Source organism: Prionailurus bengalensis, chromosome D4 (genome assembly GCF_016509475.1).
Source record: "Prionailurus bengalensis isolate Pbe53 chromosome D4, Fcat_Pben_1.1_paternal_pri, whole genome shotgun sequence".
Taxonomy (NCBI): Eukaryota; Metazoa; Chordata; class Mammalia; order Carnivora; family Felidae; genus Prionailurus; species Prionailurus bengalensis.
In genome coordinates, this window is record NC_057359.1 from 92856384 (window position 1) to 92870772 (window position 14389).

At 66.6% G+C, this 14389-nt stretch overlaps 2 protein-coding genes across 5 annotated transcripts; both read left to right on the forward strand.

Annotated features, from left to right (window-relative positions):
• Nucleotides 1–57: 57 nt before the first annotated feature.
• Nucleotides 58–9882, forward strand: CARD9 (caspase recruitment domain family member 9). Of its 4 annotated transcripts, none has more exons than XM_043565602.1 (13): nucleotides 59–1768; nucleotides 2808–3023; nucleotides 3193–3330; nucleotides 3669–3973; nucleotides 4069–4248; nucleotides 4702–4845; nucleotides 5093–5218; nucleotides 6808–6999; nucleotides 7477–7536; nucleotides 7734–7779; nucleotides 8993–9069; nucleotides 9446–9522; nucleotides 9620–9882. In XM_043565602.1, exons 2-13 carry the CDS (start codon nucleotides 2840–2842, stop codon nucleotides 9717–9719), a joined length of 1629 nt encoding a protein of 542 aa, XP_043421537.1. In that variant the 5' UTR covers nucleotides 59–1768; nucleotides 2808–2839; the 3' UTR covers nucleotides 9720–9882. The 4 variants fall into 4 exon arrangements, with proteins under 4 accessions (XP_043421540.1, XP_043421537.1, XP_043421539.1 ...); XM_043565604.1 differs by having other exon boundaries at nucleotides 7477–7518; XM_043565605.1 differs by lacking the exon at nucleotides 7477–7536 and having other exon boundaries at nucleotides 58–1768.
• A 162-nt stretch (nucleotides 9883–10044) lies between these two features.
• DNLZ (DNL-type zinc finger) lies at nucleotides 10045–11920 on the forward strand. Its single transcript, XM_043565610.1, has 3 exons — nucleotides 10045–10297; nucleotides 10719–10858; nucleotides 11666–11920. Exons 1-3 carry the CDS (start codon nucleotides 10097–10099, stop codon nucleotides 11832–11834), a joined length of 510 nt encoding a protein of 169 aa, XP_043421545.1. The 5' UTR covers nucleotides 10045–10096; the 3' UTR covers nucleotides 11835–11920.
• Nucleotides 11921–14389: the final 2469 nt, after the last annotated feature.

Sequence of the window (14389 nt, forward strand, 5' to 3'; positions counted from 1 at the left end):
CTGGGCCTGGGGTCTGAGGAGCCCTCAGTGTGTGTGTTGGGGTGGGGGGGTGGGGACTGCCATTTCCATGAGATGCGATTGTGGCCATCGGGCAAGGGGCCTGCCACGAGCTCCCAGGCGGCTGCTGGCCCTGGTGCCGCCACAGGTCCTGATGTGGACCTGCTTCTCTGCCAGGTGGGTGCCCAGGAGCAGCGGCAGCCTGGCTGCCCGCAGGTCACGCAGCGCCCCGGCCCAGCGCCACCTTCCTCCCAGGTGGCCGCTTCCTGGCAGGAGTCTAGGCCCCGGCACCGTCCCCATCTCTGAAGGACACTCAGCTTCTCCGGGGGCTCTGTTCCCCTTACACGTTGTGTCCCATGTCGTCCGCGTGCACACCTCCCCCCGGGGCGTCCCTGGTGCCCTGCCGGCGGCTGTCCCCCCGCGGGGCTCTGTGTGGCTGCTTTCAGTTTTTGGTTTGTGCCCGGTACTGTCTCAGCTGATTTCTACTTCTCCTTGGGACTTCTTTGACCTGTGGACTATCTAGAGGTTTCTTATTCAATTTTCACATACTTAGGGATTTTCCAGTTAGCTTTTTGTTACTGACGTCTAACTTAACTCGGATACGGAGAATGTGACATTTTTATTACTTAATTCTCACAAACCCCCGCCGTACAGGAAACGCCTTCCTCAGCCTCATGTTACAAAGTAGGGGAACGGGACCCATTCCCCGGGACCCAGGGCTGGCTGCTCCTGGAGGCCTCCCAGAGACCTGCAAGGAGAGGCCAGCTGCCTCGGTGCCCCACCCGCACCCCACTCAGCAGCATTGACTTGTGCCCGGACCCCTGAGGCTCGAGACAGGACAGGCAGGGAGCCGGTCGGGCGAGAGGCAGCTGCCTGGAGGAGGTGGGGCAGGAGTGCTGGTCAGGACCTGCCTTGCCCGTCCCACCTCTCCTTAGCTGTTGCCTCAACCCGGCAGCTGGCATCTCGGTTCAACCAGTACGGCTGCACCGGTGAGGCGTTGGCCTGGGGGTTCCCGGCACAGCTGAGGGGTGGAGGCCACGGAGGGCCGGTGGCCCTGGCCACCGGCCCGGGCTCTGCTGGCTGGTCAACACCCCTTCTGACACCAGTTTGTGGGGTCATGGGGCGTGGCCTCGGGGTCCCGGAAGCCTGCCATCAGTGCCACGTGTCGTGGCAGAAGTTGTGGAGTGGGGACACCCAGGAGGGGACTAGCTATAGCGCGGGCTGGCGGCCGTGTGGGGCAGGCAAGGCCCCCTCTTTGGACACTATGCTTCGGCCCTCCGGTGACAGAGGCGCGTGCTGGCCCAGCACCCGGCTGAGATCCCAAGAGTCGGGCCCAGTACCCTCGGGTCTCCACCTGCACCTGGCCAGCCACCCACACTGGTTTCCAGCCGGCCCCTTCTGGAGAAGCCTCTGGAAGCTTGCATCCAGGCCAGATCAGCCCAGCTGGCGAACCGGCCTCCTCCAGCCTCGAGAGGGCCCTTGCCCACGCTTGGGTTTAGTGGTGCCAGGGCTGGGCCTCAGGCCCCAGCGGGACTTCCACTTCCCTGTGCCCCGCCTCCCGGGCCCTGCCAGGCGGGCGAATCAGAAGGCAGCGCCAGAGACCGGCTCCCTCGGGGAGGACCTGCTCAGGCTCCGTGGAGCTAACCAGCACCAGCAGGAAGTGCACGGCTTTCCTCCCGGGCTGCCGACGGCACCTCCTCCTGTCTGTCGGATCAGGGTGGCCTGGGCTGGCCAGCGTCCCACTGCACGGGTGCCCCTCAAGGACCCTGAGGTAGGTGGGTCTGCCCCCCTTTCTGAAGGAGGCCGGGAAGATGCCCGGCTCTGCTCAGGGTTCCTGGGGCAGGGAGCAGGGTCCTCAGACAAGGACCCCAGAAGGGCACCAAGTGCCCTGTCCCCCTTCAGAGCCGCCCGGAACCTGTTTGCTCATCACAGGGGGGCTCGCAGCAGGGGGCCAGGTGCGGCACCCGTGGATTTTAGGCAGGAAAGGCAGGGAAAGCTCAATGTCACAAGGGCCATCCCGAGTCGCCGTCTGTTGCTGGCTGGATGGGGTGACTGAGGGCCGCGGGAAATCAGAGAAGCTCCTCCAAAGACCCTGCCTGTTGCCACCTGCGTCTGGGGGCGGGATTCCCACACTGGCTGAGGGCTGCCTGACGACAGGTCAGGGCCTCTCTGAACCCACCACCCACCCAGAGGAGAGCACGACCACACAGCCGCCCCTGGTGTGGCCCAGGCCCGAAGGGAGTGGTTCCCGCCTGCCAACGGAAGGGAGCAGCGGTGGACGGTCCCAGTGTGGATGGCCCCCTTGTCAGGCATGGCCAGGAGCGGGCCTCCGCCTCAGAGCGAGGAGCCCACAGGTGGCAGGTGCCCGGGACCTGGGAGCCTGCAGAGCGTGCCAGAGTGGCCTTGGGGCTGGCCCCTCTCCCGTGGGCGGTCCACACTCACCCTTCCCGTGCCCGCTGTTGCATCACCAGCCGGCCACCGGAAGGAGAGGAGGCGGTGGGGTTAGGCCTGAGCTGGCGCCACGTCTGGGAAGGAGGAAGTCCCGCATAGCACGGCCTGGGCCCCGGCGCCTCCCTCCCCACACCTGCCGGAGAGGCCCTGCCCGTGGGCGGGGGTCACAGAGGCCAGAGCAGGGCATGGGGGTTGTGGGCCACCACCAGCCCCCAGAGCACCTCCACATCTCCCCCCACGATCGTCAGCACACTGTGGACAGAAAACCCAGGAGCGGGGGGCGGGGGGGTGGCAGCCGGGCCCAGGGGAGGCCGGGAGCACCGCCCTGGGTGAGCTAGCATCCCGGACACGCCCTCCAGACAGCCGTCCAGAGCGCAGCCGAGCCACCGCCATGTCGGACTACGAGAACGAGGACGAGTGTTGGAGCGCCCTGGAGAGCTTCCGCGTGAAGCTCATCTCCGTCATCGACCCCTCACGCATCACGCCCTACCTGCGGCAGTGCAAGGTGCTGAACCCTGATGACGAGGAGCAGGTGCTCAGTGACCCCAACCTGGTCATCCGCAAGCGGAAAGTGGGTCAGTGCCGCCTCCGCCGGGAGCGCGCCCCTCCCCCGCACCCCCCCTCCCCCGCACCCCTCCTCCCCCCCCGCCCCAGGCCCCTCTGCCGGGGGCTGTGGCACTTGCGGGCGAGCCGGGCCGGGTGGGCGGCCCACGGCAGCTCAGCGTCCAGGGCACGTGCTTTCAGGCGTGCTCCTGGACATCCTGCAGCGGACCGGCCACAAGGGCTACGTGGCCTTCCTCGAGAGCCTGGAGCTCTACTACCCGCAGCTGTACAAGAAGGTCACCGGCAAGGAGCCCACCCGCGTCTTCTCCATGATTATCGGTGAGGCCTGGGGCCCTCGCCGACAGGCCCGATGGCTCGTCTCCCGAGGGATGAACTGGGGACAGAAGGAAGCGCTGAGGGGCACACGGGAGTGCCGGCATCGGGGCTCTGTGCCGCTGCTTCTCACTCCGGTGGAGGAAAGACAGACCGGTGCTGACCCTGCCCGAGCCCAGCGCCTGCCTGCCTAGGGGCGAGTCAGGATCTCAGCCTGCTTCCTCGACGGGGAACACCAGCGCCTTGGGGTGGTGTGCGTCCCCGGAGGGGGCGGGTGTGGGGTAGGGGGCCAGGTTGCGGTGCGGCGGGGGACCAGGCGGGCCCTCTGATGCGGCCGTCCGCAGACGCGTCCGGGGAGTCGGGCCTGACGCAGCTGCTGATGAGCGAGGTGCTGAAGCTGCAGAGGAAGGCTCAGGACCTGACGCAGCTGCTGAGCTCCAAGGACGACCTCATCAAGGAGCTGCGGGTGAAGGACAGCCTGCTGCGCAAGCACCAGGAGCGCGTGCAGCGGCTCAAGGAGGAGCTGGAGGCGGGCAGCCGCGAGCTCAAGCGCTGCAAGGACGAGAACTACGAGCTGGCCATGCGCCTGGCCCGCCAGAGCGAGGAGAAGGGCGCCGCGCTCATGCGGACCCGCGACCTGCAGCTGGAGGTGCCCGGGCTCCCCGCGGCTGCGGGGCTGCAGGGCTGGGGGGCGGGGGGGTGCCGGGCACGGTGCGGCTGGAGGGCTGACAGGGTCTCCCGCAGATCGAGCGGCTCAAGCACAGCCTCATGAGGGCGGAGGACGATTGCAGGGTGGAGCGCAGACACACGCTGAAGCTCCGCCACGCCATGGAGCAGCGGCCCAGCCAGGAGCTGCTGTGGGAGCTGCAGCAGGAGAAGGCCTTGCTGCACGCGCGCGTGCAGGAGCTGGAGGCCGCCGCGCAGGTGTGGGCGGGGCAGGCGCGGGACTGGAGGCCAATGCGCGGGTGTGGGCGGGGCAGGCGCGGGACTGGAGGCCAATGCGCGGGTGTGGGCGGGGCAGGCGCGGGACTGGAGGCCAATGCGCGGGTGTGGGCGGGGCAGGCGCGGGACTGGAGGCCAATGCGCGGGTGTGGGCGGGGCAGGCGCGGGACTGGAGGCCAATGCACGGGTGCGGGCGGGGCAGGCGCGGGACTGGGGGCCCCCCGGCGGGTGTGGGTGAGACATACGCGGGACTAGGGGGCCCCGGGTGGGGGTGGCATGCGCGGGACTGGGGGCCCCTTGCAGGTGGGGGGTGCAAGCAGGAGCTGGGGGCCCCGGGTGGGGGGCGCCTGGCAGGACGCCGGTGCGGTGCGGAGAGTAGGGCCCCCCTGAAGCCCGGCCGCTTCCCTGCCTCTCTCTCCCCTTCGCCGCCCGCAGGAAGGAACGCCGGACAAGAGCAGCCCGTACATCCAGGTGCTGGAGGCGGACTGGAGGCAGGCGCTGCGGGAGCACCAGGAGAAAGCCAACACCATCCTGTCCCTGCGCAAGGATCTGCGACAGGGCGAGGCTCTGCGCGCCCGGGTACACAGCTGGGGCCGGCTGGGTGAGCTTGGGGGGCTGCCCCGTGCGCACTCAGCTGCACGGCCCCCCTACCTCACTCCTTCCCTGGGGCGGAGGCGCGGGGGCCTGGCCTCCTCTCCCCACACTGCCCCAGGCCAGTCTGGAAGCTGAGGGCCTGCAGGGACCCAGCTGGGCCTGACCAGGGGCCGGGCGGGGGCGGCGGCGGGGGCGGGCGCGGGCGGTGGGGGCTAGCGGCTGGCTCCCGTAGTGCGTGGAGGAGAAGGAGGTGTTCGAGCTGCAGTGTCTGGCCCTACGGAAGGACTGCGAGATGTACAAGGACCGCATCGCGGCCATCCTGCAGCAGATGCAAGAGGTCGCCTCCGAGAGGGACCAGGTGGGTGCCGCCTCCCACCTGCCAGGACGCCTGCGGGCGAGGTCGCGGCAGGGGTCGCTCCCGGACCGTGTGGCCTCCAGGGCAGGAGGTTTTAGGGGAGGGCAGTTGTCAGAGTGCCTTTTCTTCCTTTTTATTAAGTTCAGTTACTTATTTTGAGAGAGCACGAGTGGGGGAGGGACAGACAGGGGGAGAGAGAGTCCCAAGCAGGCTCCACGCTGTCAGCACAGAGCCCATGTGGGGCTTGAACCCACGAACTGTGAGATCAGGACCTGAGCCAAGATCAAGAGTTGGATGCTTAACCGACTGAGCCCCCCAGGCGCCCCGATATCAGAGTGCTTTTAAATAACAAAACCAATATGTGCTTTTGAGAGACGTGAGTGATAGCGAGGTGACCCCCTTCCCCCACCGCCCCCCCCCCCACCGCCTGTTGCCGGGAACCCCATACCCCACAGCGGGTTGTACTTTCAGATTTTGTTTGGTGTGCATATAGTTTCGTTTTTGTGTTAACAAAAACGCAAACTGTTGTAATTGGCAACTAGTTTTTTAAATTAAAAAACCGCGGACACCTTGGCTGGCCGCGCTCCTGGGAACAGGAGCTGCGCAAGTCCGTCTGGGGCTGCGTCCACTCACTGCTTCCCACCACCTTCCCATCACGTCACCTGGGTCTTTTCTAATCAGCTACACTCAGTGCCCCGGTGACATTCTGGAGGGTAACCGGCCACCTCTATTGGGAGCCCCTAACTGTGCAGTTACACGTCTGAAGACGTTTCCCACAGGGAGGACGGTAACGCAGAGAGAGCTCGGTGCCCCGGTGCTGGACACAGTGGGAAGCGGGGCAGCCCAGCTCACAGCCGGGGCTGCTGGAGCAGGGCTCAGGAGGGGACAGCTCGTAGCCACCAGAGGCAGGCCGTCAGCCAGGGACACTAGGGCCAGGCAGCCGAGGGGAGTGGGTAGGGGTGTCTCAGGTTGGTCCTAAGTGGGAAGCAGGCACAGAAATGGCAGTTCCCGGTGACCCATCAAGTCCTGGCTGTTGGGGGCCGACCGTTCCAGGGGACGTGGTTTAGCTTCCCGGATTGTTGGTTCGGACAGAAGACCGGTTGTGACTCCGGTAGGGCCCGCCCCCGCGCCAGGCTGGTCACCGTGGGCGTCGGGCAGGCTGCTGGCTGCTGCTGCGGGTGGGTCAGAGCTGTGTCCTCAGGTGCGGTCCGGCTGTCCCGCGTTTGTACGTGCGGCACGTCCCCCCGGAGGGACGGGCGCGATACAGCACGTTAACACAGCCGCTAACAACCACGTTCCGGACATCAAGCCACGCCAACCCAGTGAAAGCCGTGCAAGGGGCAGAAGCGTGTGCTGGATGCGCGCACGGGGGGGAGTCTCGGGGGGCACGGGGGTCCGCAGGGACTGCTCTGAGGCGGAGGCTGCAGGTTTCAGCTTCACCTTTTCTGAGCCCTCCGCTTCCCTTCACGAGCCCCCATGACCTGCGCCAGCCCTCAAGCGCCACTCTAGGCCGGCGAGAGGCGGGGGCGGGACTGGGGCCTCCAGGCGCCCGGCCTCACCATCCCCGCGCCTGCCCCCTGCCGTCCCCGCAGGCCATCGCCACGCGGGAGGAGCTGCACACACAGCACTCTCGGAGCCTGCAGGAGAAGGACGCGCTGCGGAAGCAGGTCCGCGAGCTGGCCGAGAAGGCCGACGAGTTGCAGCTACAGCTGTTCCGGTGCGAGGGCCAGCGGCTGGCCCTGGAGGGCAGGCTCAAGCGGCAGCAGCTGGAGACGCTCGTCCTGGTGGGTCTCCTGGGGGCTGGGGACCTGCGTAGCGCCCGCCGGGCAGAGCTGCAGCCACCGTAGGACAGCGGGCAGTGGCCCTCAGGGGCAAGTGTGTCTCCGGAGACCCCAGGCCCACAGGAAGGGCCACCGGACGGCCCTGGCCCTGGCCCTGGCCCGGATCCTGCTCTGCCGGTGATCGGGGCGCATCCCCGGCCTTCCCGAGCCCCCTCCGTCCTCTGCAAAGGGCCCTCCTCCCGGTGGGGTACAGGGTGTGGCACAGCTCAGGTTCTGGCAGGCCATTCTGGGTGGCACGACGGGGAGGGAGAGATGTTCTGGGCAGGGGCCCGAGCCAGTCGTGCGTGGTCTGGAGAGGAGGACCTCCCTGGAGCACAGCGGCTGGCCTGGGGCCCCTCACCACGCCCCACGCTACCCCATGCCTGGGGGTGACTGCGTTTCCCCACATCCTGCTGATGGCCTCCTCCTCCGTGACCACAGAGCTCTGACCTGGAGGACAGCTCACCCAGGAACTCCCAGGACGTGAGTGTGAACCTCAGGGTAGGCTCTGGGCCACAGCCTCTGCCAGACCACAGTCCCCTGTGGGAGCTGGGCCAGCCGCTCTTCTCCCAGGCGTTAGGAGGGCAGAGAGGCCTTCCTGCCCGGTTGCCAAAGAGCAGCACAGCAGGGGAGGTGGGCAAGGGAGGTGGGTCTCGGGAGGGTGGCCACCTAACTGGATGCCTGTCTCTCCCTGGAAGCTCTCGCTACCCCCGGACCTGGAGGCCACCCGGCTGTCAGACAAAGGTGAGGAGGGGAGCGGCCTCTCACGGACGAGTCTGGCCAAGGCCTACTCGTCGCCCTGACTTGGCACCAGCCCTGACCCTGTGCGCGCACGGCCCCATCCACTGATCCTTCACAACCTGACCTTACGGTTGGGGACATTGAGGCTCAGAGGCACGAGAAATCCTCCAGGCTCCCCAGCAAGCAGACAAGAGCCCGTGTGCAGGGCCCATGCCCCATCTCCAATGTTGAGAGCGCGTCCCTCCATCGGAGCCCACTCTGGGTCCGGAAAGCAGAGTGTGGCCATCTGCTCTCCCCCGGCGTCTTCCTGGGTAGGGGGCAGGGCAAGTCCAGTGTAGGAGATGCAAACAGCGGGGAAGGTGGGCCATCTCAGGGCCAGGCACAGGGGCAGCAGGGAGACGGCCTGGAGGAGTGAGGAGGGCTCAAGGGGTTCTCTCTGAACGTGGCTGTCAGAGGGGAGGTGCGGGAGGCCAGACAGACGTCCTCAGCATCGGGCCTCGCCACCGGCCTCCAAAGAAGGCGAAAGAGGAGCAGCCACTGCAGAAGTGAGGGAGCTGGGGAGCCTGCTGCTGCCCGGAGACCTGAGCTACAGGCCACGGAGCCAGTCCCAACCTGGGGGCAGGCAGTCAGGACCCAGCAGACACCGAGTGTTAGGGGGAGGTCTGGGAGCCCCAACCCAGGGGTGGCATGGCCCTTCGAAAGAGTCAGGACGGGCTTCAGGGTCAGAGGCCTGGCCTTCGCAGGGTCTGGCCTCTTCCCCTGTGATGTTGCTGAGACTGGATGTCCAGTCTCCCATCACGGCCCGTTAGGGGAGCCAGCCCATCAGAGCACCTTCTGTTCGAGGGTCCTGAGCCCTGGGCCCGTGCAGGCCCTGACAAATTCTGAGGGGACCTGGCAGCCTAGAATGTTCTGTTCCCAACTGGTGCAGTGCCCCGGCCCCAACCCGGAGGAGCGGGGTTGGATGCTGGGGCACTGCCTGGTGGGCTTCCAGCAGCCTCTGCCTGCCTAGAGGGAGTCAGGAGTGGGGAGTGACATCTCTGAGCCCCAGTCCCCTCATCTACACAATGGGAGACTTCTAGGGGTCCGAGTGAGGACCCAGGAGATGATGCAGGACTGGCCCATAAGCAGTGGGGGTGGGCAGGTGGCCGGGTGTTGACTATGCTAAGCGTGGTCCCAGCTGCTGGGTAGGACCCACAGGCCTAACTCTCCATTCCAGGTGGCCCCGCCAACAGGGACAGCCCACAGCAGCCCCCTGAGGCTCTGCAGGAGGAACCGCTTCCACTGATCCCCAACGTAAGGCTTCCTGGGGGGACAGGGGTCCCTGCAGCCCTAGGATGCCCCCAACACGGGCTTCCATGGGACGGAGCCCAGGGAGGGTGACTGTTCAACCTGGATGCCTGGGGGTGGTTGCAAGGGTCTCTGCCCAGTGCGGTCTTGGGGTGCGCTGTTGGAAACAGGAAGCCTAGTCCTCCCTTCCCGGAGGAAGCAGCCTGGTCGGGCCAGGGCGTGGCAGCCGCGGAAAGCCTGTCTCCTGTGCGGCTCTGGGTGGGAGCAGGCGGCCCCGCGCGCTGTTGTAGAAGGGACGCTGGCTTGGAGCCCGCGCCAGGCTGGCTCTGTGTCCCGGGGGGGGGGGGGTCCCCTGGGAGCCTGAGCCGCTCTCCTCCCCCAGAACGCCGGCCTGAGCGGCGGCGAGCCCCCGGAGAAGGAGCGGCGGCGCCTCAAGGAGAGCTTCGAGAACTACCGCAGGTGCGCCGCGCGGGCGGTTGGCGGCCCCAGGCGGGCTTCGGGAGAGCCGGCCGAGGAGGGGCGCTGCGGCCTTGCTGACACCCGCTCGCCCCTGCAGGAAGCGCGCCCTCAGAAAGCTGCAGCACGGCTCGAGGCAGGGGGAGGCGGACTGGGAGAACACCACGGGCAGCGACAACACCGACACGGAGGGCTCCTAGCCAGCCCGGCATGCGAGGAGGACTGGGCGCCGAGCCCCAGGGGCGCAGGCACGCCGGCGCCCACGCACCGTGATTTGCACAGGCGTGCTCTGTCTGTGCGACGCAGATGCGTGCAGCAGTGTCAGAAATGCAGTTTCATAAATAAAGGACTGCCGTCCCAGCACCGCCGCCTCTGGTGGCTTCGCTCCCGGGTGTACCTCCCAGCCGCGCGTGCACCTCCCGCCTCCAGGGGGCAGTAGAGCACAGCCTGCCCGTCGGCGGACGGAAGCCGGAAAGGGCCGCTTCCGTCGCGTGCCCGCTTCCAAGATGGCAGCTGCGCGGCCTCACCGAGGCGGGGCGAGGTGGAGCGAGGCGGGAGACCGAGGTCGGAGGGCGGGATGCTGCGGGCCGCGCTGGGGCGCGTTGGGCCGCTGCTAAGCCGCACGAGGCCCCGGGGGCCCGGACTGAGGTGGCTGTGGGGACGCGGGGCAGGCCCAGGGGCCGCGGGGAGAAGGCGGGCCGGGGTGTGGGGCTGGCGGCGCTTGAGCTCGGCTCCGGGGCCCGGGTCCGCGCACTACCAGCTTGTCTACACTTGCAAGGTGAGCGCGCAACGGGTGCAAGGCTGGGTCTGCATCTGGTGCTGCCCGGGTGCAAGGCTGGGTCTGCATCTGGTGCTGCCTGGCGCGGCGGGATAGAGGTGCCCTGTGCCCGCGGCACGACAGCATGAAGGGGCAGGGCTATCCGGGGGGGGGGGGGGGGCGGGTTCTTTCCTGGAGAGAGGTGAGGCTACATTCGGGGGCGGGCCTTTCCAGGAGAGGGGTGGGCCTGCGCGGAGGGGTGGAGTTATTTCCCAGGGGCGGGGCCTTTCCGGGATCGGGGTGGGCTGTCTCAGAAAGGGCCGGCCCTTCCGGAGAGGGCAGGCCCTGCCCAGGGATGGAGTTCATCCTCAGAGGGGGCGGGGTCTTCCTTGAGGGGCGGGGCCAAGTACTTGGACTCACCTGGGCTGCGGGTCTCCCCCAGGTCTGTGGGACTCGGTCCTCCAAGCGCATCTCCAAGCTGGCCTATCACCAGGGCGTGGTCATCGTGACCTGCCCCGGCTGCCAGAATCACCACATCATCGCCGACAACCTGGGCTGGTTCTCGGACCTGGATGGGAAGAGGTGAGGCTGCCTGGACAGGGGTGGGGGGACAGAGGCCTGTGTGCCAGGGCTGGCCTGGTGGGTCAGGAGCCCCGCCCCACCTTTCCCTGGGGCGCCCTTCCAGTCCACTTCCCCAGCCTTGTCAATGCAGGAGGAGCCGTTAAGTTTAAGTTTCAGGTGAACAAGGAACTTCGGCATAAGTAAGTCCCCAGGAGAGACTTGTTCTTCTTTGCTAAACTTTTCCACCCTAGACCAGCCCACTTTGGTCCTGCTTCACTGCCTGACCTCTGCCCTCACCGGTGTGGCCTTTGGGGTCTGCAAGACCCAGTTACGTGTCAGGACTCTGGGCCCCCGCTAAAGTGAGGGGTCAGACTAGGCGACTCTTGCAGCCGTGACTCCCTTTCATTCTGTGGCTCCTTCCTTCCCCTGCAAAGTTTTGTGCAGTGCCCGCCCCCGAGCAGGGTCCTAGCTCCTCTTCTGCCAGTGCTGGCTGGTCGGTCACACCAGACCTGGGGCGTGTGTGAGGCGGTGTGGACCCCTCCTGTGGAGAGCAGTGGGGGGCAGTGGTCAGGATCCTCCTGGCCGGTGGCCCCGGGCACTTCAGTTTGGCTTCTGAGCAAGTGTCCGTCCTACTTGTGAATGGGATGGTAACAGCACCTTCCTCTGGGGGCTCTGGAGGTCCCTCAGGTCAGCACGCAGGGCCTTGATGGCACACCAGTGTGGGGACCCACATTCCTGGCTCGAGCCCGGCCTTGGGGTTCCCCTGAAGGACCAAGGTACGGGATGGGCTCTGGGCCTGGAGTGTCACGGTGCCTCCTCGTCTCTCAGGAATATCGAAGAAATCCTGGCGGCCAAAGGGGAGAAGGTGTGCCGAGTGGCTGGCGATGGGGCCCTAGAGCTGGTTTTAGAGGCTGCAGGGAACCCCAAATCCACCTCTGCTTCAGAAGCGAGTGAGGACCAGGATCCCACTCACCCTGGCAAGACGGAGCCTAGCTGACCCTGCCTCTGCCTTCAAGAAGATGCTTCAGCCCTGGGCTCTTCCGGACTTGCCTGTTTTCTGTCAATAAACAAACATCACTCGGACACGATGGGCCCTGGGGCCTTCTTGTTGTCCCTGGTTCTGGAGTCCGAAACGACTCCCAGGAGCCCCGCCAGGTGCTGCTGGCCAGGGCCTTCTGCAGCAAGACCCTGGCCCTCCCCTGTCCCCCTGCACAGAGGACTCGGCTTCCAGCTGCGTCCGTGTGGGAAGCGGCCCGATGGGGAGCCTGAGCCCCTCCGGGCCGTGGCCGGGTGGCCCTGGGCAGGTCCCTTTGCCCCTCCGAACCTCCGCCTTCCCAGCAGAAGATGAAGATGCTAACGGTGATGCCCTGTCAGGTGAAAGGACAGGAAGACAAGATTTGGGACAGGCGTGGGGTGGCTCAGACTCGCGGCTCCGGCCTTGCTGGGTCTGGGGGAGGCCTAGGAGGGATGGCTGATCAGCCACTGGTCTTCCTGGGGAGGGTCAGCACCCCACCCCCACCCCCCGTGGGTCCTGTCCCTCTGGCCAGACACAGGGCGGCTCTCCAGACCTTCCTTCCTCCCGTGCTACCTGCCGTCCCCCGACACCTGGACAGCACTCGGGAGCCAGCGCCGACCTCAGCCCTGACCCTTGGCTGCCGGCCAAACGAAGTCAGCAAATCAGGCCGCTCGCTGTGGCCACAGCTGAGCCGGGTGGCCGTGGGGGCGAGGGGGTGGGAGTGTCGGCTGCTGTCTGACGGGCGGGGGTGCCGTGTGCCCCACGTTCGGGATCGAAGCGTGTTTATTTCCAGAAGCGTGACCTTCACCACTAATCACCAGCCGCAGTCTCGCAGATCCTGGCAGGATCCGGGCTCCTGACTCTGCGCCCCCATCAGCGCCCGGAGCTGTGTCATTGTTCTGCGGGGCGTTGACAGTTTGTGCTTTGACTCGATTACCCCCTGTCTTTCCCCTGGCAGACAACCGTCTATTATTCCCCCTCAGTGCCTCCTGTGCCGTTTGTGGAGACTGCCGGCCTGGGTGCTCAGCCAGCCCCCGGGCAGGGGAGGGGGGCTGCTCCCCGACGCGGGCACAGGAGGCAGGGCTGGGCCTGGGCCTAGCTGCTCACTGTCCCCAGAGGATTGAGACCAAAGTTCAGGGGCGGGAGGGGGGGTGGCGGGCAGGGAGCCCGCTGGACTGACAGTGCAGAGCCAGGCACAGGAGGGCGGCCCAGGCCAGTCCCTCCCTTCACAGATGGGGAAACAGACCTGTGGTCTGGAGATAGGTATAGACCATACGTTCCACCTCCTGTATTCTAAGGCTTGATGGCTGGGCCCTGCCGACCCTGGGGGCACTGCCCCTCCCAGGGTTAGTGCCTGGAGGTGGGAAAAGACTCGCCCCTGAGTGCACCCCATGGCCAGGTACCAGCCAACCAGGGGCGGCCCCCACTCCCAGAGCCACTCAAGCTTCCTGCGCTGTCGCTTCCTGTGGAAACCACAGCCCTTGGAGCCTTTAGCATGTGAGCCACTGAGAGACAGCATGGCACCCCGTGCTATTGGACTGCAGAGCCTGGTCAGGGCACCGGGGTTCCTGGAGCACCAGAACTACTGGTTCAGGGGGCTCTAGTGACAGCTCCCCGGGGCCCCTGCAGGTGTAGATCCTGATGGCACCCTGCAGCTCCGACCAGCTTTTGCCCTCCCAGTGCCCCCTCGCCCTCAAGGGTCTCCTGACCCCCCACTCCTGCCCCTGCTGTCAGGCCTCCTGTGGTCACGGGCTCCTGTGGTCACGGTGGGGGGGCCCCATGCCGAGCGGGTCACTGGGAGTTTGGTGAGCAAGGCCTCTCCCAAACCCAGCATCTCTCCACCTGGGGACACAGCGCCTTATGACAGCCGTTGGGTGGGGGTGTTACCCTCAAGCCAGCTCCTCGGTTGCACCCCCACAGACCATGGCCCGGCACGCATCTGCCGGCGGTGCCTGGGGTCCCGGGCGCCCCACACCTCCCTTGCTCCGTGGACCGAAACTGCAGCAGCCCACACAGGCTTGCTTCCCCAGGTAAGGTCGGCCACCTGGGGCCTCCCAAAGGACCAGCGTCCCCGCACCCTTAGCACTAACCCTCAGGCGACAGCATTCACTTGGCAGACTTTATTTTTTTGGGAAAAACAAAAAACCATGTACCTCTTGGGTTGGAAAGGACCCACTGACAACAGGGCAAACACGTGTGAGCAATAAATATGCTTGTACATTCAAGTATGTGGGGGCCCGAGGGGGGCCCGTGTTCTGGCATCTGACCACCCCACCCCGGGCTCCCACCCACACCTTTCAGAGCATCAGAGTCCAGGGCCCCCAGGCCGTACTGCAGGGTGGGGGTCCGGCCGCCTCCCCTGCCAGGAGGGCCTCTGAGAAAGATGGAGGGAGCCCAGCTGGGGCACTGCCTGAGGAGGACGTGGCCACCTCACGCCCTGGGGGCCGCGGGGCTATGGGGGGGGGGGGCGCTCTCCAGAAGGGCTGGTGGCGGGCCAAGGGGCCTTTCCTGCGCAATCCCGTGGGTGGGTTTGGCTG

Bases quoted from the DNA above. Each gene is read 5' to 3' on its own strand.
- CARD9 (XM_043565602.1), top strand. From the start codon at position 2,840: ATGTCGGACTACGAGAACGAGGACGAGTGTTGGAGCGCCCTGGAGAGC. The intron at 5,219-6,807 runs GTGGGTGCCGCC...CCGTCCCCGCAG, and splicing joins TCGCCTCCGAGAGGGACCAG to GCCATCGCCACGCGGGAGGA. The intron at 7,780-8,992 runs GTGAGGAGGGGA...TCTCCATTCCAG, and splicing joins CACCCGGCTGTCAGACAAAG to GTGGCCCCGCCAACAGGGAC.
- DNLZ (XM_043565610.1), top strand. From the start codon at position 10,097: ATGCTGCGGGCCGCGCTGGGGCGCGTTGGGCCGCTGCTAAGCCGCACG. The intron at 10,298-10,718 runs GTGAGCGCGCAA...GGTCTCCCCCAG, and splicing joins AGCTTGTCTACACTTGCAAG to GTCTGTGGGACTCGGTCCTC. The intron at 10,859-11,665 runs GTGAGGCTGCCT...CTCGTCTCTCAG, and splicing joins TCGGACCTGGATGGGAAGAG to GAATATCGAAGAAATCCTGG.